This window comes from Ursus arctos, unplaced genomic scaffold, assembly GCF_023065955.2.
Source record: "Ursus arctos isolate Adak ecotype North America unplaced genomic scaffold, UrsArc2.0 scaffold_17, whole genome shotgun sequence".
Lineage (NCBI taxonomy): Eukaryota > Metazoa > Chordata > Mammalia > Carnivora > Ursidae > Ursus > Ursus arctos.
The window spans coordinates 45,790,666-45,816,938 of record NW_026622841.1 but is presented as its reverse complement, the minus strand read 5'-3'; the positions used below and the strand labels follow the sequence as shown (position 1 = coordinate 45,816,938).

Genomic DNA, 26,273 nt, shown 5'->3' with positions numbered 1-26,273 from the left:
CTAGAGGAAGGAGAGGAAGGTCCTCATTCTCCTACCCATAAATCTCCCAGCCTCCTTCTATCCTGTGGTTACAGAAAAGACCAACCCCTCCACGTGTACTCTGGCTCTTGCCCCATCTCACCTCACTTGGATATCTCGTCTTCTCGGTATATTCCATCCTTACCTCTCTGCTGAACCGTTCTCACTCACACAAAGATGCCCCAGTCTGCTGTTCTTTCTAAATATGATCCTCCGACTCTGTCGCAGAGGTACCTGGCCTCCGCAGATTCCTGGGCTCCACGAGACTTGCAACGTTCTTATGCTCCGTAAAGTATGCACAGCCTTTTAATGCTGCTTTCATTTGAAAAACCTAACTCATTCCTACTTCCTCCCAGCCCGGGCCACCTCTGCTCCTCTTAGGGCCAAGCTTCTCCAGATCAGTTACTACGGATTTGCTGTCTATCACCTCTTTCTCACTTCCCGTGCTCACTTCCAACCGGCTGCCTGCCATGTGGCTCTGCCTCCCAGTCCCCGCAGTGGTGGTCCTCCCGTGGAAGTATAGTGTCTTCCCAGCGGAAAAGTGGGGGACACTTTTCGGTGCTCTGACTTCTCAGCAGCCTTTGTCAAAGTAGACGGCGCCTCACCTCCCGAAACAGTTCTTCACTCAGCCCCAGAGGCAGCCCCCACCCCTAGTTTGTGTACTTCTCTGGCAGGCTCTGCTTGTTGGCCTTTACTGATTCCTCTGACTGGCCTCTAGAGGTTGGTTTTTTCACTTCAGGGCTCTATGTGAGGCAATCCCATCCAATTCCGGGGCTTCAAACACCATCAGTATCCCAGTAACTCCCAATGGCTATCTCCAGCCTTGTCACTTAGTGAGCTTCAGCCCCACATAGCCACCTATGTAGATGTCATTTCTCCTCGGATTCACATGTCCAAAATGCAAATCTTGGTCTTCACCACTTCCCCGCCAAACTTCTCAAGCCTCTTTATATTAGAGAATGGCTCTCAAATCCGTCCGGTTGTTGAGAATGGCCACCTCAGGGTCATCCGTGATGCTTTCCTTCCTCCCTCCCATCTCTCTTGAATGAAGAGTTTCCCCCACCCCCCTCAAATGTCAACACCCCCCCCCAAATGTCAAAGCCACTCAAAACAGACTTTCTGACTGCTGTCTAAACTGGTTTCCCAGTTACAAGGTCACAGCATCCAAGCGCTGGCCACAGCACTCCCCTCCCTTATTAAGTTCCCAGAGGCAGGCTCAATAAACCCGCCGGAGAGACAGGGTAAGCCTTCCCTAGACCAGGGGCCGTTCTGCCCCAGGCGGGCGCCCGCCCGGGCGTAAACCTCCGGGGATGGACGGGGACCCAAGAGCTGCACTCGCCCGGGAAGGCGCAGGCGGGAGTGCCGGTGCCAACACCCGCCCTCGGCTCCGCGCGGCTTCCGGGTCACGCCCCCGCCCCGCGAGCCGCGCTGGGACTCCGCCCTCCAAGAAAGGGGAGGAGCCTCTCGCTCGGAGCAGGGCGCGGTCGCGGTCGCTAGGCCCCACCACGGCGGGTCGGCGGTCGCCCGTTTAAGCGCGGAGGCCGGCCGGTCACGTGCCGGACGGGGTGGGGGCGTGGCACCAGGAAGCGGCCTCCGCGCCCGCTCGGATCGCCGTCGCCACCGCCCGGCTCGACTCGGTGCGTCCCTGTGCCGGGCGCCGCTTGCCCCGCTCCACGCTGGCGGCCGCCCCCGGACTCCCCGCCGCAGCGGCGGCGCCCGCTATGGGTGAGGAGGACTACTACCTGGAGCTGTGCGACCGGCCGGTGCACTTCGAGAAGGCGAACCCGGTCAACTGCGTTTTCTTCGATGAGGCCAACAAGCAGGTCCGGGCCGGCCCGCTCCCTCCTCCCCCGCGCGGCCGGACGCGCCCCGCCCGCCGTCCCCGGTGCCTCAGGGGCGTCCCGCGCGCACCCAGGCCGGGTGCCGGCGGGGGGGCCAGGCCTGGGGCCTCCCCTCCGGTCCCGGCGCCGCACTGGCGCCAGCTCCGTGCTCTTGGGTGGGCCGAGGGACCGGGAGCCACCTCGGCGGGTGCTTTCTTCTCCAAAGTGACAGCTAGGTGGACCCCGAACCTGCGCTGCCCACCCAACAGCGCCCTTTGGCCGGTGTGGTCAGTTGTTAGCCGCCAGCCCTTTCCCGGCGCCTTTGTTGTCTTTGTCATTAGGTACCCTTGCAATCGAGGATTTAGACGTTGGGATTGTCCTTATTGTCGGGATTTTGGAAAGGGGGGGAAAAGCAGCGTGAGTAGTAGCAGGGTGTGCTCAAATGCATCAGTGGCGCTTTTGCCGTACCCGACTAAAATGTGTAGCCGCGGGGACCCCGCCCGGTCTCGCACAGTGGGTTGCACTCGGAATGGTCCAACCTTTTTGGTCTCTATGCTCTTGTCCCTTAAAATTGATGGGAACACCAAGCATCTGCAGATTAATATATGCCACGTTAGTTCGGCTGGACCAGGAGTGGGGTGTAGTAGAAGTAATCACTTGTAGGCTGGTGTATGTGTCTAAAGTCTTTCAAAGTTCAGACCATTAACGTTGCTTCTTCTCCCTCCCAGGTTTTTGCAGTTCGATCAGGTGGAGCTACCGGGGTGGTAGTTAAAGGCCCAGATGACAGGAATCCCATCTCGTTTCGGTAACTGTTGACATTCACAGAATAATTATCACATGTAAACAAAATGATGTGTTTCTGTTTCTCGTTCAGAAGTTGGTTTTAAAAATTTGTCCTTTGGCTGTAAGAGGTCTGAAGTGCACACACACTCGGCAGTCCCTGGGTGCAGGGAGAGGGAAGCAGACCCCTGCTGTGCCGTATGTATTAGTATTTCCCGTCAGAGTGACATGTGTAGAGTAGTTCTCTCTTGATTGGGGAATCAAATCTCCAACATAGGGAACCCACTTCCTGGCACTTGAAATTAGCAAGTGAGTTTACTGATGTGCTTATTTCTGGCGTCTTGACGGGGGAGGGCCTTCATTTCCTCATCTGGCCTGGGTCTTTTCAGGCTGTGTGGTAGGTGGAGGAGATTCCTGATTAGTGTTTCCTATATAATAATGTATATTAAAATCCCAGCTTCTACTAAAGATGACTGGATGTCCCAGTTTATACAAGTTGAACCAGTGTAATTATGAATAGCACTTCCTTTCACTTTCAGAAGTATCTCGCTTTGGTTGATAAATTATCTGGTCTTTAACTCCCGTCATTACAGAAGGGGAAAGTATAATGTGGGCCCTCAGTTCAGTGGTGACTTAAATTTTTTTGCAGGTTGTCTGTGCTAATAGGAAACAGTTTTTGAAGTAGAAAACAAATCACTCATTTGTTGGGCAAACACTGTTTGTAGCCCCTGTGCTAGGTACCAGGCATGTGCAGCCTGGTGCCTGTTTGCAGAACTCATAAATTCAGTGTGGGAGACAAGTGTGTGGACACATTCTGTTGATTGTGAAAAGTACTATGATAGCACTTTCTACAGAATTTGGGCACACAAAAGAGGAGACCGTTATCTTGGGGTAGGCCAGGAAACACCACTGCGCAGGATGGGGGAGGAGGGAGCCTTTGAGCAAAATTTGAAAGCTTGAATGGAATGATTCTACAGGGGAAGAGAGCAGGCTTTTCAGGTGGGGGAGATAACCGAGTTTATGTAAAGGTGAGTGAGCATGGTGTTTGGGGGAATTCCAGGCTTGCGTAATGGCGTTCAGGTGTCCCTGCAGGGAAGGGGAGGTGCTCGTGGTTTGGTCACTGGCAGGAGTCAGCTTGAACCTTATGTATTCTGCTATGGAGTTAGGGCTTTATCTTCTTATTGAAAATTTGTAAGATGGGGCATGGCATGATCTCATCAGTGCTTGGAAGGATCATGCTGTTTACAGCACTGAAGCTTCCTTAGTGGGGAGCATGTCAATGTCAGGGATACCACTGAGCGATGATACAATAGTCTGGGCCAGGCATACTAACGACCAGACTGAAGGCAGCGTGGACTGGTATCACGTAGGCACTCCAGAGGTGCCTAGGAAAGTCTTGGGTCAGTTTTGGTGGTCATTTGGGGGTGGAAAATGAGAGTGAGCCCATGATGATCCAGATTTGGGGGCTTAGTAGGGTTTGAGGAGGAAGATACTGAATCTACCCTCTTTTAAATTTTAATTTTATTGGCAAAAATTTTAGTTCTGTTTATTTTTAACAGTTTTATTGTGGTAGAATTAACAGCGTATATTTAACGTATACAGTTGATGAGTTTTGACATGTGTTAACCGTCACCACAATCAAAAGTTTGCTCGTGCTGCTCTGTAATCCATCCCTTGACTTCCCTTTGTAACGTCTGTTTGAGGTCATGTAGGTCCAGGAAAGCTTACACTCTTCCACACACTCTGCTGTGAGAGCGATGGGGAGGAAAGGCGGTAGTTTCTGGAGAAGGTTGCTGTGAGGGTATTACTTACTTATGTCTCAGATGATTCTCAGGGGAAAATGCACCTGTTCTTAATTCCTCAGTCACTTGTTAACCACAAACTGTAAATTTCATCAGCAACGTGTTGCCAGTTGGATTTTATTGTTTGAAAAGAAGTCCTGATAGTTTCAGAAACATAATTTTCAACTAAGATTTGCTGCTTCCTGAGTATATAACTTTTCTCACAAAATGCTAGATGCTAGATTTCGGTTATTAACTTTAACTCATAGCATACTTTTTTCTTTTTTTCCCTTAAAGAATGGAAGACAAAGGAGAAGTGAAGTGCATTAAGTTTTCCTTAGAAAATAAGATATTAGCTGTTCAGAGGACCTCAAAGACTGTGGTAAGACATATTTTTATTTGTTTCAAGCTGTATTTATTTAAGCAATCTCTACACCCAACATGGGGCTCGAACCCGTGACCTTGAGATCAAGAGTCACATGCTCTTCCAGCTGAGCCAGCCAGGCGCCCCAGGACATATCCTTGAAGATAGCATAAAGAAAAGGACACTAGAAGTACATTTAGAAGAGAATGAATTGCAAAAAACAGTGTTAAAGGAAGCCTTTGTTATTTCAATGCCATGCAGGTTATAGTTCTGTTCTGTTGTACGTGAGCCTTTGGAATTCTTGGAGAAAGACATTTCAAGGGATAAATACTTATGACCTTAGTTTGTCATTTTTGACTTAAAATTTTTTTTAAAGTAATTCGGAGCCTCGTGCGTCTTCTGTATTGATCGCTAGCTAGCAGCATAGATTATATGAGGTGTATTTTTGGCAGCTTGGTGAACTAGCTTTACCAGAATAGCTCCATTTGCTCACTTCTTGCATTTTTGAGTGCTTGACCCACTGCACGTTGGAGCACCGTTTGGCATTTTTGCCTTTGTAAGTATTCACCATTGTCACTTGTAAAGTAGAGTGAAAGCTGTTGGGAGGAGGCAGAATCTGATTTCCTTCTGTCAGGATTCATTGCTAAAAGTTTTGGAAAGCTTCTTGTAAGACGCAGCAACACATTTCTCTAACAGCAATTGATTTTCAGTATGAGTTTCTAAACTCTTAACTGAATATTTGGATTAACTTTTTTTAAATTGAGTTGTAAGGAGATGGATTATCCACATTGGTCCTTTTAGTTTTCTTGTTTTTTATCAGTTTTTTTTTCTCATCACTTTTTAAATTTGTCGTTTGTACAAATTTTTGTTGTATCAGTGTAGGTTGGCAGTATGCTGCTTGATCTAAACTTCTTGTGTTTTATTTCTTTTTCTTTCTTTCTTCTTGTTTATTTATTTATTTTTTTACTTTTCAGGATTTTTCTAATTTTATCCCGGATAGTTCTCAGCTGGAATACACTCAAGAGTGCAAGGTACGGCCCGGACCCTTTCCCAGCTGCTGGCTGTTTCCCTGTGTGGGTCCCGTGGTGGAGACGCATGGTGGCGGGGGAACTGCCTTCACGTGCTTGGAGGCAGGCCGTGTTTTCTGCTGAGACCTGCTGCGTGTGGGCTCTGGGACTCTGGACAGTTTTGAAACGGTTGAGAGCCTGTTTCTTCTAACAAGATGGAATTGGGAGGTTTCAGTGGGTGACAGGGTGTTAAGCACCGGGCAGTGTCAGCACTTCGTGTGTCCCCCTGCCCCCTTCTCCCTGTGCTGGCTGTGCATCTGGCTTTTGGGAAAAGGAGTTTTTTCCCCTCTCCTGATGATGTTTCCTTTCCTTGATTTGTTGTCCTTGTGTCCTTCTACTTTCGTTCCCGAAGTGTAGCTTCTAATCTGTTTTAATTAGATTTACTGGGTCTAATGAACGAGGCTAGAGGGGGCTCAGCGTAAAGCCCCAGGATGGCACCATGGAAACTGGCAGAAGGTGCTGGGTGTGGCTTTTACCAGCTTTGCCATCATTTTGCTAAATGGAGTTCAGGGTGGGCTCTGTGACAAGGAAAGGCCCGTGGGCCCAGTAACTGAGCCCCTTGCAGACCTGATCCAGTGTGCATTGCAGAGCCCCTGTCCTAGCCATGTCTGCCCTCGGGCTTGGGGCACTACTGGGCACCGGGCGAGGCCGAGGTGTGCACTCACGGTCCCAACCCCGGGTTGCTCAGCACTCACTGGGAACCTTTAGGCCTTTATACTTTCATAATGCCTGTTGTTATGCTACGGCTGACTAAGAGAAGGCCGCCTGTCCTTTGATTCCTTAAGGTAGAAGTTGGTATCTGCGAGTGCCGCTCAGTTACCATTCTCCGAAATTTAGGCTTTTCCCTCTGTTCTTGACCAGAAAGAATCAAGAGTCTGGGGCTTCAGTGAGGTGTGCCAGGTGGAAATCTGGGAACATTGTATTTCAAAGAAAGTTTGATTTGTTAATAAGTAATCAAATCCAGGTAACTTTTAGTAAAGAGTGATAGAAATAGAGTATTTTGGGGCTCCTGGGTGGCGCATTGAGCGTCTGCCTTCGGCTCGGGGCGTGATCCCAGCGTTCTGGGATCGAGCCCCACATCAGGCTCCTCCGCTGGGAGCCTGCTTCTTCCTCTCCCACTCCCCCTGCTTGTGTTCCCTCTCTAGCTGGCTGTCTCTGTCAAATAAATAAAATAAAATCTTAAAAAAAAAAAAAGAAATAGAGTATTTTAAGCTTTTGAAGAGAATTATACAAACATTTTTTTTAAGAAAATTTTTTGTAATTCTTTTCAGACCAAGAACGCCAACATACTAGGATTCTGTTGGACCAGTTCTACTGAAATTGTCTTCATAACAGATCAAGGCATTGAATTTTACCAGGTATTCTGTTCATCACTTACGTTTGCGGGAGAAAGGTCTGTGATGGCAGTGTGGCAGCCTTTTGAATTCAGTTCTAAATAGATTTTGAGATTCTAGAGTTTTAGTCTCTTGCTTAGGTTTTTATTCTTTTTTTCTAATTACAAGAAATACATGTTTTTTTTTAATAAAACAATTAAACATTACCAGGATATATGGAAGGTAAAAGTCCCTTCCCCATAATCCCTAGAAATAACCAGTATGAAAAGTTTAGTACATATGTATTTTCATACATATGTACCACCATTTTTTTTTTTAAAACTAAAACAGGAATGTTGTATATAAACTTTTGTGGCTGGCTTTTTTTGCATAGCAGTATATCTTGGACATGTGTCCATATTTTATTCTTTTTTTTAATTTTTAAAGTCTTATTTAAGTTATCTCTACACCCAGCATGGGGCTTGAACTCACAACCTTGAGATCAAGAGTCACACGCTCCCCCCCACTGAGCCAGCCAGGCACCCCCATCCATATTTTATTCTGACTAAACAGTATTCTATTGTATGGGTGTCCTACAGTTTAACTTCTTCCCTGTTGATGAACCTCTGGCTTCTTTCATGTTTTTGTGATTCTAAACAGTTCTGCAGTGAACATGCTTGCAAACATTTCTTTATGTTCTTGGGTGAGGCAGTTCTTGGAATTACAGCATAGGCATGAACGTCAAAAAGCTGAACAGACATCGCTAATTTTTTTTTTTTTAATTAAAAAAAATTTAGTCTTTAAGCCCCACACCCACCATGGGGCTTGAACTCACGACCCTGAGATCAAGAGTCGCTCGCTCCTCTGAGCCAGCCAGGTACCCCCCACATTTGTTTTCAATGTAGGAATCTCCATTTTCCACATTTTTGCCAGAACTGCATTTTATCAGTCCGTAGACCTATTTTCTGGGTATTAACCCTTGATCAGATAGATGGTTTGCAAATATTTCCCATTCCTTTTCACTCTGTTGACTTGACTTTGCACCTGCCTCATCATTTTATAATATGTTCCGACTGCCTGACCTTGAGAAATGTGTCTGAGAGCTTTCAGTGGAGCTAATCTGCAGGCTGTTAGGATTCTCTCAGGGTGTAATTTTGTTGACCTAATGAAGGCGGTATAATTTAGAATGTAGGGATGGAGAAAATGCACCCATGTAAGCAGAATGTGAGATGTTAATGCCATGGTGCTTTGCTGTGGGGCTGTCATCAAAACCTTTGTCATGACCGCCAGAAAGAAACTGCCCAGACCTCCTACACACAGGGAGTTTGTTTATATGGTAGCGTGGAGGGGATCACTTGCTTTACTGAAGGTTCTTTCAGTGGCAGTCGTATAGATTTCTGTTCTCTGTAGTGGAAAAGTGTACATTCATGTCATCAAGATGGTCTTCAGCTCTTCAAGAAATAAGAGGACTCTTGCCCATCCTTACTTTATTTATGTCAAGATACCCAGGCCTCCTGACCCTGACTTCCACGTCCGTTCTTAAGCACAGTGTTCTGTGAGCATTAATGTCTTGGGGCTCTACACCGTGTTCTTTAATGTCCCAGAATATTTACAGTATATTTAAAACATGTCTTGACTATAAAATACTGGGTTTGCATGCAGCGTCTCACGAGCACGATTGTTAGCAAAAGGGAGCTGCTCTCAGCTCAGTGCTCCCTGGAGTCCGGATGGAGGGCAGGCAGAAGGCAGGTGCTGCCGGTTGGGCGGTGGCTGGTGCCGCGTGTGGGGCTCGGGGACAAGGCTGCTCCCTGCCCTGCGGCGGACGGTGCCCGAGAGGGGGGAGGCTCGGATCCGGCCTTGCGGGGCCCTGGCCTGCCTGGGCTCTAACTGCATTAGCCAGTGTCTGAGCCTTGTTTTCTCCTCGGTCAGGTGTCCGTGGTGCCCGCGTCTCAGGTCTCAGGGTCGTGGTGTGAGTAGATGAGCCAAGAGTTGTAAAGCACTGAGCATCGCCATCAGTAGCTGTAACAAACAAACAATTCTCATTTTTATTTCGTGGTTTTTTTCCCCTGCTTTTTATTGTTTTCTTCTTTTTTTTAAGATTTATGTATTTATTAGAGAGAGAGTGTGTGCGCGTGCGCGCGCCGAGTGGGGTGAGGGGCAGAGGGAGGAGAAGCCGACTCCCCACCGAGCGGAGAGCTCTGAGGCTTGCGGCTGCATCTCAAGGCCCCGAGATCACGACCTGAGCAGAAGCTAGGAGTTGGACACTTAGCGGCCTGAGTCTCGCGGGTGCCCCTGCTGTTTATTGTTTTCTTAATTTCCTGTCCGTCCTCTTCCATTTTACTGCAACATTCTGTTTCTTGAACTTGGCTTCAGGTGTCACCAGAGAAACGCAGTCTGAAACTCCTGAAGAGCCAGAACATCAACGTGAACTGGTACATGTACTGCCCCGAGGGCGCTGTGATTCTCCTGTCTACCACAGTCCTTGGGAACGTGCTGCAGCCCTTTTATTTTCGGGTAAGAGCGAGCCTCTCTTTAGGAAAACTTCCTCCCCCCACCCCTTCCAACATCCTAAGGTGTCAAGTACTTCAAAGGGGCAAGTTCCTCCAGCGAGTGAGCTCACCACTTCTGGCCGCTAGAGGGCACACTCTACCCTCCTGTCACCTCCAAGAACGACTCCTTGTGTGGGGACAGACCCCAGGGAGTAAAGGACACAGTGGGACTTTGGAAAGGATCGAAAGACATAGTGTGTGCGTATCCTCAGTGGTTTTATGTAGGGAGTGCTAAAGCATCAGAGGGGTTTAATCGGCTTTTTTTTTAGATTTTATTTATTAGAGAGCGAGAGAGCACAAGCAGGTGGAACAGCAGAGGGAGAGGGAGAAGCAGGCTCCCCGCCGAGCAGGGAGCCTGATGCGGGGCTCGATCCCAGGGACTCTGGGATCATGACCTGAGCCAAGGGGAGATGCTTAGCCATCTGAGCCACCCAGGTGCCCTGATCGGCTTTTCCTAATACTTGTATTACCTAAACAGGCTGGCACTATGTCGAAGCTGCCCAAGTTCGAGATTGAATTACCAGCTGTGCCCAAGTCAGCGAAGCTGAACCTTTCCGAGAGAGACATCGCGATGGCCACCATGTATGTCTGTCTTTTGAGAGAATTCCTTCTTGAAATTGCTTTTGGCGATACAAGTAGTAGAAGTGCGTCGTAAGCACTGCAGGGCTGCCTCTGGGTAGGTGTCTGCCTACCGTGAGCACATGATCAAGATGCGCCCTTTCCCTTTCAGTGCCTAGATTTTATGAATATAGGAAACCTGCCATCGGCCTGGCATTCTTTGCTGATTTTACTAGATTCGTGACCTTAGGGAAGTTTTTTCCACCATTCTAGCCTGATAAAATGAAAACATTGGACCAGTCTATTTTTTAGGTGTCTTAGTTCTAGAATTTTTTTTTTTAATACTCTGAGTAGTTGAAGCTTATCAAGGACTTCTGTTAGCCAAAGTGTATCCTACTTGCTCTAAAGAAGAACATAGTTTTTTAACTAACATGAAACTGAATTATTTATGTAGGAAGGTATGTCTTTATTTGGAAATGCAGATTATCTTAATTTTATGTTATGGAAGTTTTAGACACAATAATAGAAACTGATACAAAGAATACCCAGTGTACCCCTAATCCTATTCAAAACTGTCAAAATTTTGTTCCTAAGTTACTTCTGATTCTTCTTCTTTGGCCTAAAACAGTGGTTTTGAAATTTAACATTTTTTAGCAGTTAGAATTTTTTTTTTTTTAAGACAATCTTCTGTGGCATCCTTGTTTAGAGAATAGGTACCATGAGAACAGTCCTTGCCCACTGGCAGCAGGGACCCACTCCCTTCCCTTTGGTCCCATCCCAGTGGCAGACCAAGCATAGTGCCAGCCACTGGAAGAGCAGTGTGCATGTAGGAACTGCTCGCAGCAGCGTTTGTGCCACGAGGCTTCCGAATGAAGAGTGATTATGTTTCCCTAGTATCAAGGAATATACTTAACTACATAAAACTTAGAAGATACAGAAGGTTAGAGAAAACGAAAATGGACTTAGTTTGTTACTCAAGAATAGCTATTAACACGTATTTCTAGTAGTTGAGGACATTGTGTTTTCCTTTTAAAGTGTTGTGATTGAACTATATTTAGTTTTGCATCCCCCTTTTCACTTTATAATCAGCTTTTTTTTTTAAACTGCAATTCGTAAATATTTTTGTTGGCTGTGAAATATTCTGTTAGTGAATATGTCATAATTAACTATGATGGCCTCATATTTCAGCATTTAGAGTGGAGGGATTTCAAGTGGCCCGATGTGACGTCTGTCTCTTTGTTCTGTAGATACGGACAGCTTTACGTTCTCTTCTTGAGGCATCATTCTCGGACCTCCAATAGTGCAGGAGCGGAGGTAGTCCTCTATCATCTACCACGGTATATTTAATGCTGTCCTCTTTCTCCAATTTTAAAATATGAACTAAAGCTTGTCGATCTGTTTTTTGACCTTTGTGTTATCCTACAGAGAAGGTGCCTGTAAAAAGATGCACATATTAAAGTTAAATCGGACGGGGAAGTTTGCCCTCAACGTGGTGGATAACCTGGTGGTCGTTCATCATCAGGATACAGAGGTAAGAGTTGTGTGGGGGTGTCTTGTCTGTCAAGGTTCCTGAAAAGAGTTGTGAAAATGGACAAAACGTTCAGAACAAAGACTAGAAAGTGCTTTTCGTGCTAAAGCTTGGGTCTTTTGGATGCACATGGGTTTGGTATTCTAGATGGTTTAGGAAAAAAACAGTGGTTCCCTCTCTATTGATTACAGTGAATTAAAAACTATCCCAGAAAGTAGCACATGAGGATATTTGAGTCTGGCCCAATTATTTGGTTGAATCATCTAAGCTGGGAATTTACTGCAGAATTCCGGTCTTCCATGAGCACGTGAGCTTGGTGCTTCCTTTGTGAGGATAGATGATAATGCTGAGTGATAATGGTTTTGAGGCTCCATGGCCCAAGAGAAAGACTGGAATGGGTCCTGCTGTTTTCTACGTGGGTAGCTGGGTATCTGGTCATAGACAAGCTACTTCTGTCCCACATCTCCTGCAGGGGGGTGACACCCTTATTTTGACTAGTAAAGGTCTTGTGAGTTGAAGTGAAAAAGATCTGCTGGAATCACTTTGAGCTCTTCAGGGTCTGCCCGTCATCAACACCAGGAGTGTGCGTATCTGCGTGAGCATGGGGAACGGTGTCACAGAGTTGTGATACCCCAGCACACTCCTCCCCACTTCGAACCAGCCTGCAGGGGTGCGGTGCGCGCAGACTGTGGAAGCTGCTGGGAACGGCAGGATGCAAGAGAATGGAAGGGGTGGGCTGAGTCCATCGTGGCCTGTTTCGGTATCCGAGTTTTACTTTTCTCCACTTTAGACATCGGTGATATTTGACATCAAGTTAAGGGGAGAGTTCGATGGCACTGTCACCTTCCATCACCCGGTGCTCCCGGCGCGCTCGATCCAACCCTACCAGATCCCCATGGCAGGTAAGGGGACCCCTGCCTGGCGGTTGGAAAGAGGAGGGCACACAGGGGTTCCCAGGTCCACGTGCTCTGGGGAGGGATGATTTTGTTATTTTTTTTTTAATGAAAATCCTACTGATCATGTTAGTAAAATTATGCTGTTGTGAAAAGTATTTTATAAGATACATGAATCTTTTTTTGAAGACATGGAGCGATTTCTCTGAGCTTTAAAATGGAAAGTTGGGAGGGGCGCCTGGCCGGCTCAGTGGGTAGAGCATGAGACTCTTGGGGGTTGTGTTTGAGCCCCACGTTGGGTATAGAGCCTACCTAAAAAATAATAAAAATAAAACAGAGAGTCGGGATTACCCATGGAAGCTGAGAGATTTCTTAGTTGTTTAATTATTGACTACGGCCTCCCTTTTCTGTTTGCCTGTGCTCTAGAACCCTGAGATTGAACGTGGCTGCTTCTGGCTGTCACTTGAACCTGGGATTGCTTTTCCTTGCCTTTCTCACACAGTCGGTGCCATAGCTAGTTAGTAAATACTGCATTTTCTTCTCACCGGTGGGCATCGTAAGAGCTTAAGGCTGTGCTACTTTGGTTATTCGAAATCTCTACACGAGGTGGGAGCAGGAAGTCCGAGAGGAGGTCAGAATTTCAGGGAAGGAGAGAGAAACTGTTGGGCTTTTATTTTTGCCTTTTCCCCGTGTAACTGATTTCAAGCTAGGGCTCATGGGAATAACATTCAGCTGTCTTTTAAAGGATATCGGAGTGTAGAGTAAGCTAGTTGAAATTTCAGTGCATATGGCTAGTCCGAAGGGCACACGTTTGGAGCTTCGGTCACAATGTTTTCTTCTTATAAGGGATCCCTGTCAGATAGTATTGCTGCTTGGGGCCCGCCTGCAGTCAGGAGGTGCTTGCACCTGTCAGGGAAGATTCCAGTCAGGCTGCGGCTGAGTTTAGCAAGAGCACCGCCTCCAGTCTGCCTGCCTCGACGTGTGGGATCGCCCAGAAGCTTAATGACTCCGGCAGCACTGGGGGAGGAAGGAGCTAGTTCTTATGTTTGATTAAGTCTTTTGGCTTTCTGTGTTCCTTCCAGCAGCTTCCTTTTCTTGAGTTAATAGTGTTAGCATTAAAAGAATAGGTTGTGTCCTGGCACTTGGGTGGCTCAGTTGGTTGTGTCCCACTCTTGATATTTTCTTAGGTCATGATCTCAGGGTAATGAGATCCAGTCCTGCATCAGGCTCTGCGCTGGGCATAAAGCCTATTTAAGAGCACCCCCCACCCCCATCCCCGCATGCGCACTCTCTCTCTTTCAAAAAAAATGGGTTGTGTCAAGTGTTTATCTTGTATCTGCTGCTTACTTGGCACGAAGGTAACTGCAGGTGAATTGGAGGGAAAACCCACTCTAGCCATTAAAAACCTGTCTGTTCCGGTGGTTTGGGACCAGTCAGAGGCTGTCACGTTCTAACTGGCTAGTTATAATAAATGCCAGGTGTGCTCAAAATAATAGTCTAGACAAAGGTTAATAATTCGAAGGTCCGTTGAATCTCTGGCCTCCGGAGTGTGGGCGGGTAGAGTATTTTTTACAGTTCATGACTGTCTTGTTGTTCCTGCTAGATTGTAAGCCCCTCACGGGCTTGTAGCATCTTGGCATCTCGCCCGCCCCGTGCGGTTGCAGGCCGTGCCGCCAGGAAGGGCTGGTTAGGCTGTTTTGAATGATGACGCCAGCAGGTTTCGGCATGAGGCAGCTGCTCTCATTTCCCCTTCTGTTTGTGGTCTGTGCAAGCGGGTCTGGAGCCGACTGTACGTTAGGATCGCCTGGGGGGCTTTAACCATCAAGGGCATCTGGCTGTCACCCGAGAGCAGTTAAGTCAACGTGATGGGCAGCCAGAGTTGAGGCCCACGGGCAAGACCTTCACCCTCAGGTGCTAAATGCAGGTGTTCTTTGCCTTAGCTTGTCTGAACTATGGGCACTTTCCTCTTTTGAGTGGTCTTTTCTAACCCACTGATCAATCTTCTGATCGTGCCTGGGTAGTGGGAACAGAACTGGGAATGATATGTAGTTGGCAGGGCCGTGTGTCTCAGGTTCACCGAGGGCTGCCCGCCTGACGCACGGCCGGTGCAGCTGGTCATGATGAGTCCTTGTCATGGGAGGTTTTTTGGTTTCTGTTTCTAGATGAGGTCTCTGTGCCTGGACCTACTCTGTGCAGTAGAGAACTGAGCTAATTATTTAGATAATATTTCAAATAAATGTATTCTGTGGTTTAATTATCAGCGACTTACCTGGGGATTTGATTTTGAATCATCCGGGGATGTTGCTCAGTTCTTCGTGTGCCTAAATGATGACGAGTCATCTTTGGTTATGACAGAATTGACAACTCTGAATGAATTCTTGATACTTTCCCCTTCTTGGGAGGATGTTTTCATGGATCGTTCTTGACTTCCCCCTTCCTCCTTATGTGTGTTGTATCAGTGGGACCAGCCCGTTCACCCCTTCCTCCCGTAGCTGCGGTTGAATGAACATTTACTGAAGGCTTTAAGAAGTACTGCAGCTCACGTCCTCAGCACTGGTATCGGCAGGGTTTTCCGACGGCCTAGTCCTTGCACATTTGTGTTTTCTCCATTTGTAGGTCCTGCTCCTGTGACCAGCCAGTCTCCTGTCCCGTGCAAACTCTGTATCCTTTACAAAGGCCTTGCGCTGTGCACTGAAGGGAAGCTGTTACCCCCTTTATACGGGTGTCTGAGAGTGGTCCTGTGGCCTTGGCAGCTGTGAACGATCTGAAGAAGGTCTTGGGAGTCCCTGGGGGAACTTTCCTCACCACCCAGAGCCGAGTGGCCTCTGCAAGTAGGGGGTAGGGCGGGCAGTGCCAGTCAGAGCTGGGTTTCTCTTTTGTTTTCATCTCTTCCTGGTTTACCACTTCCTATAACATGCGGATTCTTCATCCTGGATTGTCTTTCAACCTGACATCATCATCAGCGCAAGCCAAGGTGGGTCAGAGGGGACGATCGTCAAGTTAGACAATAGTACTTGTTGGCTTCGGTTGACAGGAGTAGCCAGTGACGTTTTTGAGGTGAATCTGAGAGATGAACACTCCCTTCAACCCCGAAATGGGAGAATTTTTCACTTTATACTCTGTTGTCTATTATTCTGTGTTTTATTCTGAACATACGTTATTTTTAAAATTCGCAACTAAGAATGGCCATTCCCCTGCTTTGGCCCATTCAACTCTGTTCGGAAAACCCAGACCCCATGGCACGGTGCACAAGGCCCTCCCTGCCCTGTCACTACCCCCCACCGTCACACCCACGTGTGCCCGAGGCCTTTTCTGTTCCGGTTGTGCATCGAGTGTGCTTGTGCTTCCCACGGTGCTGGGAAGCTCCCTCGGGATGCCGGTTGTCTTCCTGGTAACTGGACTTCCCACATCCGTCTTCAGTCATCTGTGTGTTCTCCTGTCTCAGCCCCCGGGATTCTCAAGGAGAATTCTCGGGGGGAGAATCAGCCCTGGTGCCCGTGGGATCCGCTGCACGTGGCATTCCCGTCTCCGTCTAGAATGGTACTAGCTCTGGACCAGCTGTGGGAGAACCGAGAACAGAATCACTCAGATCGTGTTTATTGCAGTGTTGAGCTCTCTTGTGGAACCCCAGTTGAGAGAGGCGCTCCCTGGCAGTGTGGGTGTTGGGGAAAGTCAGATCGATGAATGGATGTATTATGAAATTCCCTTGGGAGCCTCTAGAGTTACTTTGAAGAGCCATTGTGGGAGAAGCCAGAGTACAGGACCCAAGTTCATACCACACGTTAACATCTTTTTCAAGCTTCAAGACTAAAAAGGGGGCTAGGTGTAGGGACGGAACTGCTCTGAGTCACCCCCCCCGCCCCCGGTTTGGGAGCTGTGATCGGAGAGGGTCACCTTGTTGTAAGGAGCCGTAGAGCACACAGTTGTAGTGTGGCTGTCAGTCCTTCTGTTGTCAGGCACAGCTTTTGTGTCCTAGGCCGCGCTTGGGTTGGTAAGATCAGGATCGTATCCGTGCTTTGCAGGATTGCCCCGTGGAACCCCATGGGAACCACCTTTTGGGCTTTTGTTCCGATTTGCATCCTGTATGAAATTCGCCGTCTCCTCCATCCAGGCTACCTCTGGAACCTGCAAGTGAAGCTTCAGCCCATCGTCAGCCTCTTGCCAGACAAAGGAAGACTGATGGACTTTCTCCTCCAGAGGAAGGAGTGCAAGATGGTCATCCTGTCTGTCTGTTCACAGAGTAAGTGGACCAGTCCTCCCCCACGCAGTCTGATTCCGGGGTTCGGCCTGTGCTGCCCACACCCTTTCTTGGGAGCTGGGCCACATTTTTCCGCCTTGTGCACGGCCTGTAGCCTTATCCTTCACTTGAAGGGTGGACTATTTAACCCCCTGGAAAGGCGATGAAACATCATCATGACTTGTAGCGACTTGGGGAGAAAAGCTAAACAGACGGTTCCAGGTGAGAGCAGTGTAGAAACAGCTGGTGCATCTGAGGGAAGCGCTGCCTCCCCAGCCTGAAAACAGGCATTTTCCAGAATCCAAGTCACTTACTACAGAGATCTCTCCTTTGAGCACTTTCTGCTGAAACCCTCTGTAGCTACTTTTTCTAGTGCCCAGGAAGGGCCGGTGAGTGAATTCTAGGTTCCAGGTCTCCAAATGATTCTATTTCTCTGGAAGCCCATTGGAGGTAGGTTTGCCCTGGGAGCCTGTGAGGTTAGGTCTTTCTATCCTAGCAGCGTGTTTGAGTTCTGACACGGACGTCTGCGGCTGACCTGCGTGAATGTTCTTTCCAGTGTTGAGTGAGTCAGACAGAGCAACGTTACCTGTGATCGCCACGGTTTTTGACAAGCTCAATCACGAATATAAGAAGTACCTGGACGCGGAGCAGAGCTACACAACGGTAAGCTGTGTGGGCGCCTCTCCACCCCTCCCCCACCCCCGGGTTTCCTAATAAGGGTGCACGGTTCTGGAGGCGGGAGGCCACTGAGGCTGGCGTGCTGGGGCCGCAGTGGGGGCGCAGCAGCTGCGTGTCACTCAGTGCCTTCACCTTCCGTTGTTTCTCATCTGTGTCAGATCTCACACGTAGATAGATCCTTGGTCTTTCCTGTTTTATGGCTAAGAAAATTGGTTTTAGCTTTGCGTTACTTTCTACATCCTTCCGCCAAGTCAGAGCCTAGACTTAATAACTTAGAAGTATCATCATTTTGCCACATTTCCTACTTTTAGGGCTCTTAACAGCCTACAAGGAAAGACCGACTCATGCTGGCATTCGGTCAGCGTCCTGTCAGGGTCGCGATTAAGTAGCAGCACTGTGCTTTCCCATGGCAGGCTCGAGTGTGTCGTGAAGGGCTGGAAACATTACCGGGGCTTAGAACCAGCTTCCGCTATGCCGTTAGGATGAGTGGAACCAAGTATTTCACTTCAGGGATCTGATGAGTCCTCAGGCTTAGAGCCGAAGTGGTTTTAAGCAGTGAGAAACCCAGAACCGCACTTCCCGTCAGCTCCTCAGGGTAACAGCACTGACGCAGGCTGCTGAAGGCCGAGGGACCTTGGAGCGCACCTGGCCCTGTGCTTTTAGACACGAAGAGGGCAGAGGAGGGCCGAGCTCTTCCAGAGCCTTCCCGGCCTTGCTGCTGGTGTACGAGGCTGGGGGAAGCAGGAGGGCTCAGTCCCGTGGGTGTCTGTGCATCCCTGTTCTGGCTCGAGGCATCCCCGGCCCTTGCCCTTGCTAGTCAGGGCCTCTCCGGCCCCCGCCACGGTTCTCGCGTGCTGTGCGCCGGGGCAGACTGCTTTACGGAGTCAGGTGAAGTAGTCCCTCGCCCCACGAAGCTTTCCCAGTGTCGTATTTGGGGAGATGTATTTACCACTGGAACATCCAGGCAGTCTTAGAAGTGGTCACTCACTGTAAGATCGGGGCTTCCTAGAACAAAGATGCAGGACGCCGTTCGGTTTTTATTAGGTAACACACACCAGAAAGTCTGTGATTAAGTAAATTGGGGATTTTAAGGTTAAGAAAATGTGTCAAGAGGAAGCGGACTTATGCCTTTGAGTTCCATTCATGAACGTCAGCCTCTTTTCAAGACGACCAGCTCTGGCTTCCTAAACCCTGCCCCAGCCCGCACGGGGAAGGACAGCCTGCTCCTATCTGAGGCGCACAGGGTCCGGGAATTCTGGGATTACCGAGAAGCTGGTTAAGGTCACATGTGCCACGTGCTGTTTAGGCGCTGGAAGCCGGGCAGAGCCGGAGCAGCCCGCTTCTCAAGAGGCCGGCGCGGACTCAGGCTGTGATCGATCAGTCCGACATGTACACGCACGTCCTGTCCGTGTTCACGGAGAAGAAGGTGGGTCACGCATGCTCCACACACAGGCCTTGTCTGCGGGGAGCTGAGGGAAGTCGTAGAACTCAGAATGCGACTAGACGAACTGGAGGTGTCTTGGGTGAAGACCTAGAGCTAACGGTTTGGCTGCTAATAGTCCAGAACATGGCTGTGGTGAACGGGGAGGTTCTGGAGGGGTCTGCGCAAAACCAGTGAAATGGAACACGGGGCCAGACTCGTGTGGAAACAAGAGGTGGAGAAACGAGCTGCAGGCGACCTCCTTGCGAGTCTTCGATGTGTTTAAGACTGTTTTTTCTTTCCCTCCGTAGGACACGTCTCATAAATTTGTGATCGCCGTGCTGATGGAGTACATTCGCTCTCTCAACCAGTTCCAGATCACAGTACAGGTACCTTCCGGCCAGCATGTGTTGTCCCAGGTTAGAGGAGCCGGGGCCACGCACCGGACTCAGAATTCCCAGTGACTTTCCCGACACTACCATGTTGTTGCTCGGTGGGATGAGGGGTGTTCCGTCAGGTATCCTGTCGATGCGCAGGTGACAGAAACCTCTCCCCTCAATCGTGGAAACATGTACCCGTGCGTTAGAACAGCTCTGCGTGGCCTCTCTGGTGTAGGTGGGTGACTGGGAAACGGGCTGTCCCCCGTCTCTGTCCCCAGCACTACTTACACGAGCTCGTCATCAAGACGCTGGTCCAGCACAACCTCTTCTACATGCTGCATCAGTTCCTGCAGTACCACGTCCTCAGCGACTCCAAGCCTTTGGTACGTGGCCCCAGGTTTCTCCTTGTGGGAGTCAAGACTTCACGTTTAACCTTCTAACACCTTATGCTGAAGTCCGTTTGAAAATGTGTCTTTCAGGCTTGTTTGCTCTTATCCCTAGAAAGTTTTTACCCTCCTGCCCACCAGCTGTCTCTGGATATGCTGAAGGTAACTCTTGCTACAGCCACGTTCTCAGCTGCATTCCAGTCTGTTCCTGCCGCTGGCACTTACCGGACTCTTCTCTCTCCCTCCCTCCCTTCCAGCGACTCTCGACTGCGAATGATGAAATCGTAGAAGTGCTTCTCTCCAAACACCAAGTGTTAGCGGCCTTACGGTTCATCCGGGGCATTGGCGGCCACGACAACATTTCTGCACGGAAATTCTTAGATGCCGCGAAGCAGACTGAAGACAACATGCTTTTCTATACTATATTTCGGTTTTTTGAACAGCGAAACCAGCGTTTGCGAGGGAACCCTAACTTCACTCCAGGTGAGGATGTGGCGAGAGTGAAGAGAGCAGGGTGAACAGACCCGCAGCAGCGAGAGAACGCTGGCAGGCAGGATGGGGGGCGAGAAGCCTTTGTGCGGAGCTCTCCTGCGAACTCCTGGGTTAGCTTTTTTAGAAACAAAATTTCATGATGGTGCTCGGGGGGCATCCCGTGCGCCCGTGGAATCGGGAGTCCCGCTCTGGAACTTGCAGTGAGCGCACAGCTCCGGCCTGCCGCTGATGTGGGAACGCTGCTTTCTGAGGAATCAGGGACAAGGGAGGAAATGGGGACAGGAAACGGTGACGAAGGCGTGTCACATGGCCTGGGGCTTACCACTGTTTGTCTTAGGACACCTGGGCTACTGGCTCTTGCCTCCTAAGGCCTTCAGCATCTTGAGGGTGGGGAAGGAGCACGTGACGCTCTGCTTGGCCCACCGGCCTGTAGCTTGGTAACCCGTGCGGGGTGGCATTGCCAGGACAGGCGAGCTGCTCTGCTCCCGTCTCGACGCAGAGGGCAGTTTGCCGGGGTTGTGAGGGGGCCCAGCAGCCCTGGCAGAAGCTGTATAAATAAAAAGGACAACTGAAAAGTTTAGGAAAACAAAGTATTTTATGAAAGAAAATAAGTTAAAACCCTGCCGTACATATCTGTGAGCCGTGAGGTGTTCGTTCCCGTCGTGCTCTCCGGTGCCGCATCTGACGGAGTGTCTTTCCTTTACAGGAGAACACTGTGAAGAACATGTTGCTTTTTTCAAACAGGTTTTTGGAGACCAAGCTCTAATGAGGCCTACGACATTCTGAAATCACTTGCTAGTTTTTTTTTTTATATATATATAAAAATGTGTACAAAGTTAATTTATTGCATTAATAAAGCTCTTTAAACTACAAAATGTTATAGTAAAGTGTATCTACAACACCCTCAAATGTTACTAAAAATATGGTATAGAACTTGTGTGATGGCTTAACTCCAAAAACAAAGGAAAACATTGCATTGATTGGCCTTTAAAAAGTGTCAGGGAGCAGGTCCCGCTCAGCCTCGCCGGTGTCCCCCTCCGCCTGCCCGAGTTAGGTCTTGTTCCCGGAGAACCTGGAAGGCCCCTCGGCGTCCTGCGGCTGCCTTCGGCGTAGGTAACACTGCTTCACACGCCGGCCGCGCGGTCCTGGGTCTGAAAGCACTAGGCCGAAGCCGCGCTCTTGCAGCCTCGCGTCGGCTGCCGTCCAGCTCCGACGGCGCAGCTGCTGCCCAGCGGTAAACCGGCCGGCCCGCAGACACCAAGTCCCCAAAGCTCGCAAGAGGCTAGAAATTCAGGAGCTGTTCTCGCTCTGTACCTTTGTATCGCTCTTGAGTGGCCACACTTTTGGCTTTATTTATTGATGGGCCTATGAGGGATTAAAAAAAAAAAAAAAACTTCTGGATCATTTCTTCAGGAGAAAAGGCGATAGGTCATTCTGTTACAGTACAAACTATTATCCCCCAGAGATTAATAAACCCCCAATGCCCCCTTTCCCCCTAATTCCAATGCTTCAGCTTCTTACAAAGCTCTAAGACAAGCACATTGGCCTGTCCTCTCCTTCCAACCACGTTTATGGAAGCCGGAATGGCCACAGAAGTAAAAAGATCTTCAGGGCGGTCTGGAGACCAGAGATAAGCGGACGCAGCCCTCCGCGAGGAGAGGACCGTGAGTCAGGGAATGAAAGCTGCCCTGTGGCGCTGCTGGGCCACACCCGGGGCTGAGTCACTCGGGACACTCCTGTCTGGAGCAGGGAGCAGCCCCCGGGGCCACCGCCACGCAAGCGCCTTCACCCTCTGACTTTGGGGCCTTGTGCAGCAGAAAATCAAAGCCTCCAGAAAAAGCATTAGCAGTTACTAATGGAGCCGTCTGGACCATCGTGAAACCCCTAGATGAGATTTTTTTCTCTGGCAATTTTTTTTAAAGTACCGTTTAAGAATGCTTCCAGATCTCTCTTCCTTCGTAGCATGCTTCCTCCATCCACTTGTTTAGGAACAAGAATGCTTACCTATGTAGCTGAGTAAGACAGGGAGGAAGATCAAGCCATGGGTGGCTCCCAGTAAGACCATAGCCAGATACATCCTGAAGTAAAATATCTGGAAGATCTGAGACTTGGCAAAGGCCAACACCACGATTCCTCCAAATTTTGTTAGTGTGATTCCACTGAAGACCTGAAAGAAGAGACCGAGTTGAAAAGCACTTGCCAACCGACTCTAATTCAACACTCCCTCAAGGCGATTTCTTGATGGGCAAAGCCCAAAGCAACGGGGCGAACCCCAGCTTTCGGTTACTGACAAGCAGCCTATATTCTCCCTACAATTGTTCGATTTGCTGCTTATGGACCTGGGGGAAAAAAGGCGTAAGGGTAAAAGGTGTGTATTCTGCATAGACACTGGACTCTCTTTAAACAGAGATTTCCTTACATTTTTAGATGAAAACTATTAAGTATTTTCTAGAGTGGCAAAGTAACTGGCTGAAAGGCTATGGAGCTGAACTACGAAGATTCTCCGGGGTCAGAGGGCCACAGCTCCCTTGCTGTCAACACGTGTGCCCTTATCAAACCTCTCTGTTCTCCTCCTGCTTCACGGTTTACAAAGGATTCACCGAAGGGAATGGTTCTAAAGAATTTCAGGATACAGCTATTTCATGAAATGCCTGAAGATGTGTCATCCTGGGGAGTGGCTAAGTAATTCAAATTCTGTTCTCCCTACTGACTCCGGTTCCCCAGAAGCACTCAGTTGAGCAGCGGGGCACGCCGTGTGGTGATCGCGGGCCAGGCTACTTACAGAACTGCCCATGTGAGACAGCGCCTCTTCGGCCCGTTGCACGCGGCTGCCCTTTGTGCTCACTGTGAACGCTCTCGTGATGTGGCTGCAGAACTCCACGGAAATGCCACAGCTCTGGAAAAGAGCGCTCCCGTTACGACTGCCCTTTTGTGGCTGAAGATCCTAAGGAGGCAGGCATTCCTCTCCCAGGATCTGGCGTGCAGGGCGCCCCAGAAGCCCTAAGTATGCCCTTTACCTTGTGATACCAAGCCCCCACCACACCGACTGCAGGTGTACCAGCAACTCGTGGGACCCTCGAGGCACAGCACCCAGAGCTCCACTTCTCTACAGCGATCTGCCTGTTTGAGGGGGGCTTGTGGAACCCTCGTAAGGTTCTCCCACCCCATCATGAGCCAGCACGTGGCCATCAGATTTGCTTTAACGGGGCCTCACTGCCACCCCTGAAAACGGTGTTCGTATGGTAAGTACAGACACGCTGCTATTTTAATACTTTCTCAAACGCTCACGTCTTCAAGACTATCAGAAAGCACCTGGCAACTGCATGGGAAGCAAAAGGTACTGGTAGAGAATTCCACTGGGAAGGAGCATTTTTTTTTTTAAAAAAGTGAACGTCTTGTCATTAGGCTACATGTTTTGCAAACCCTTCAGGATGGAAGTTCCAGGCAAAATACCCCTGCGACACCACGAAGTCACACTTTCATTGTTCTACGCACCACCCACGTCCCCGCTCCGTTAGCACTCATCCCACCTCTCCAAGAGCTGGCCTTGGTCTTCTACCCCAGGAAACAGTTCACGGAAGTGACACAGGAGGTGGGGACAAACTGAGCGGGCCAGGACTCACCATAACCAAGTTGACCAAGGAAACTGCATTCAGACTGATGCCCCATAGCCACATGACGCCAAACATGTTGACCAAGATCATGGCGATGGTGACACACATGATCACTGCAGACCACAGTTCACAGCCCAGGAGAACCAAGGTCACCAAGAAGATGGCTCCCAGGGACACACTGAGGTTAAAGATCGTGTCATCGATAATGGTCAGGTACTGTTCGTAGAAGACATAGAACACACTGGAGAAGAGAGGAAAAGGTTCTGTTATAGCTCATGCTTGCTTCTGGAAGCTTTTTTTTCCCCATCCTGCCACTACTGCAAAACTGAAACTACCCTGGGAGACGTCCCTTGCATAAAAACTCCCTGTTTTTGCAAGACTCCTCTACAGTAATTCAGATGAACCTCTGACCACTGACGCCCAAAGAAGGGCCTAATAGTGACTGAGGATGTGTATGTTATACAGTGACTGTTCATAAGCCCAACCTCTTCACTTCACAGTATCTCATGGCATGTTGAAAATACAAGTCCTGGTCTCTCCTGAGAATTACCTCAGCCCAAATGCGGTCTGTGCGAGGCCTGAGGAGAAAATGCTTTTTTGGCGAAGTTAGCCAGCTCTTCTCAGGAATGAGGACACTCATTCTGAGAACTTCTTCCAAAAAAAAAACAAAACCAAAAAACAAAACCAGCCTGTCTTCCTGTCAGGAATGGGCAGAACTCCTTTAAGCAAGATCACAGGGGTGGGGGAAAACCACCTGTTTCTTCTACTTTGCACTATTTTCCAAATACAGTATCTCCTAAAATACTTCATAGGAAAAAACCCCAACAAACAAAAATGAAAAACCTGCATAAAGGCACTGTCCCAGGGAATCGGCAGTCAGGATACCCGTGGCTACCGGCCAGGAACGTCTGCTCCACCCTCTCTGTGAGGCCTGGTCCCCCGGTTCTGCGCCCTCCCCGCCTGGGTGCTGTTTTGAAGTGTGTTTTTCAGCCCGTGAGCTCGAGCCCAGAGACCGTGCGTCCAGCACTCAGACCTTGGTGGGCGCTCCAGACGCTGGCCTTCCTCACCCAGATGCTACTCCCCTTGATATTCGTAGCTTGTGCTCATGATGGAGAAGGTGTCAGAATGAAAACCAGGATCAGCATCCCACCAAGGGAGCCCCCAGGCTGTGGGCTCTAACCCAGGACACCTCATTTCTCAAATCCACACTACCTGTACGGGAACACACGGTAATCACTTCCTTCGAGGCCCATGGTCTTGGTGATGTTACTGGCGATGACGATGGCTTTTCTCATGGCGTCAGTAAAGTCAGCAGAGGTCTGAAGCACGGTGTGGTAGGTCATGAAGTAAGTGGCTCCGACAGCCGTGTCGTTGCCGAGGATGTTAACGGCTGAACTGTAAGCAGCATGTCCCCTACGGGAAGACTCGGTGGTGTCAGAGAGGCCACAGAAAGCCCCCGCCGAACCCGAGCACGCAAGGCGAAGTGGCATCACCTGACCCTGGGCTCAGAGGTCAGACCAACCGTAGATTTCAGGGACAGGGAAGGCCCCCTGAAAGGGAACGGTGAATGTTTTAGCTTATTCTTTCTCACACTGGCTTTTCTTTCCTGCTTTTGGCTGTTTTGGTACAGAGGTGCTCTTGTTTCTATCTGTGTTTTGCTCTGGCGTTTGCTCAGCAGTGTTGTGTAACAGGCGGGAGGGACAAGGGCCTGGAGTCCATGGCTGGGAGACGGGTCTCGGCCCTGCCACATACTGGCCACGGAACCCGGGCAAAGGGACATCTGGGCTGCGGTGTCCTCTGCCACCTCCTCACAGGCTGTGTGGTAAGGGCGATGTCGTGGGCGAGGTACCTGGCACACGATGGCACGTAGGAGGCTCCCTGTCAGCGGTGGCTGTTGCTTTCCTAAAAGCTGAATGTACTCGGGTTTGGTTTATGTAGGCCAAAGCATTTAGTCTGCAAGCAGACCAAGCTGCAAGATTCGTTTTTATTTTTAGGCGCAGTCTTTCCTCGGTACCAAGTACAGGTCTCCCAGCACAGCCACCATCTACATGACTAACTGATGGGATTCTGGTCGAATTACATATTCTTAGGAAAAACAGGGAAGTCCAGGGTTTACCTACCATACATGTGGACACTCTTCCTCCTAAAAAAGGTTCTGAACCATCCCACCCCAGACATCCAGCCATCCTTCCTATTTCTGGGCCCAGAAGTCCTGCTTCCATGGCTAACTGGCTGCCCGGCTAGATGGGGCGTGAGACAGTCCATAACCTCACAGCCAGACAGGCTGGCAAGAGGAACGGCGGGGCTGAAGAATCTCGATCTCAATCCAGGATGACATGACCAAGCAGAGAAGCTGTCCCTGACACCGAGACGGACGTGAACACGTTCTGAAATG

At 49.4% G+C, this 26,273-nt stretch overlaps 2 protein-coding genes and 1 long non-coding RNA gene across 4 annotated transcripts in view; 1 reads left to right on the top strand and 2 right to left on the bottom strand.

Annotated features, from left to right (window-relative positions):
* Window positions 1-1,510: 1,510 nt before the first annotated feature.
* On the top strand, window positions 1,511-21,139 carry RMC1 (regulator of MON1-CCZ1). Its single transcript, XM_026496094.4, has 20 exons — window positions 1,511-1,841; window positions 2,567-2,643; window positions 4,697-4,781; window positions 5,738-5,794; window positions 7,102-7,188; window positions 9,517-9,657; window positions 10,171-10,274; window positions 11,498-11,587; window positions 11,676-11,781; window positions 12,569-12,680; window positions 15,288-15,332; window positions 15,592-15,645; window positions 16,783-16,911; window positions 17,465-17,571; window positions 18,893-19,012; window positions 19,318-19,395; window positions 19,665-19,769; window positions 19,866-19,934; window positions 20,030-20,255; window positions 20,971-21,139. The coding sequence occupies exons 1-20, from the start codon at window positions 1,740-1,742 to the stop codon at window positions 21,048-21,050; spliced, it is 1,974 nt and encodes a 657-aa protein (XP_026351879.1). The 5' UTR covers window positions 1,511-1,739; the 3' UTR covers window positions 21,051-21,139.
* LOC123000870 (uncharacterized) lies at window positions 14,064-19,668 on the bottom strand. Its single transcript, XR_006409216.3, has 2 exons — window positions 16,566-19,668; window positions 14,064-16,229 (listed from the first exon to the last, which is right to left on the bottom strand). It is a non-coding gene; the product is annotated as an uncharacterized LOC123000870 (long non-coding RNA).
* Window positions 20,841-26,273, bottom strand: part of NPC1 (NPC intracellular cholesterol transporter 1) — a 49,787-nt gene continuing 44,354 nt past the window's right edge. For both annotated transcript variants that reach the window (XM_044383199.3, XM_057313189.1), the window contains exons 21-25: window positions 25,091-25,291; window positions 23,888-24,119; window positions 23,047-23,160; window positions 22,269-22,431; window positions 20,841-21,629 (exon numbers count right to left, since the gene is read on the bottom strand). In XM_044383199.3, the coding sequence (XP_044239134.2) occupies window positions 21,547-21,629; window positions 22,269-22,431; window positions 23,047-23,160; window positions 23,888-24,119; window positions 25,091-25,291 (793 nt within the window). In that variant the 3' untranslated portion in view covers window positions 20,841-21,546. The remainder of the gene's footprint in view (window positions 21,630-22,268; window positions 22,432-23,046; window positions 23,161-23,887; window positions 24,120-25,090; window positions 25,292-26,273) is intronic.

Excerpts from the sequence above, each read along its gene's own strand:
- RMC1 (XM_026496094.4), top strand. The coding sequence starts at position 1,740 with ATGGGTGAGGAGGACTACTACCTGGAGCTGTGCGACCGGCCGGTGCAC. Across the intron at positions 11,588-11,675 it reads GTCCTCTATCATCTACCACG|AGAAGGTGCCTGTAAAAAGA; the intron begins GTATATTTAATG and ends GTTATCCTACAG. Across the intron at positions 20,256-20,970 it reads GAACCCTAACTTCACTCCAG|GAGAACACTGTGAAGAACAT; the intron begins GTGAGGATGTGG and ends TTTCCTTTACAG.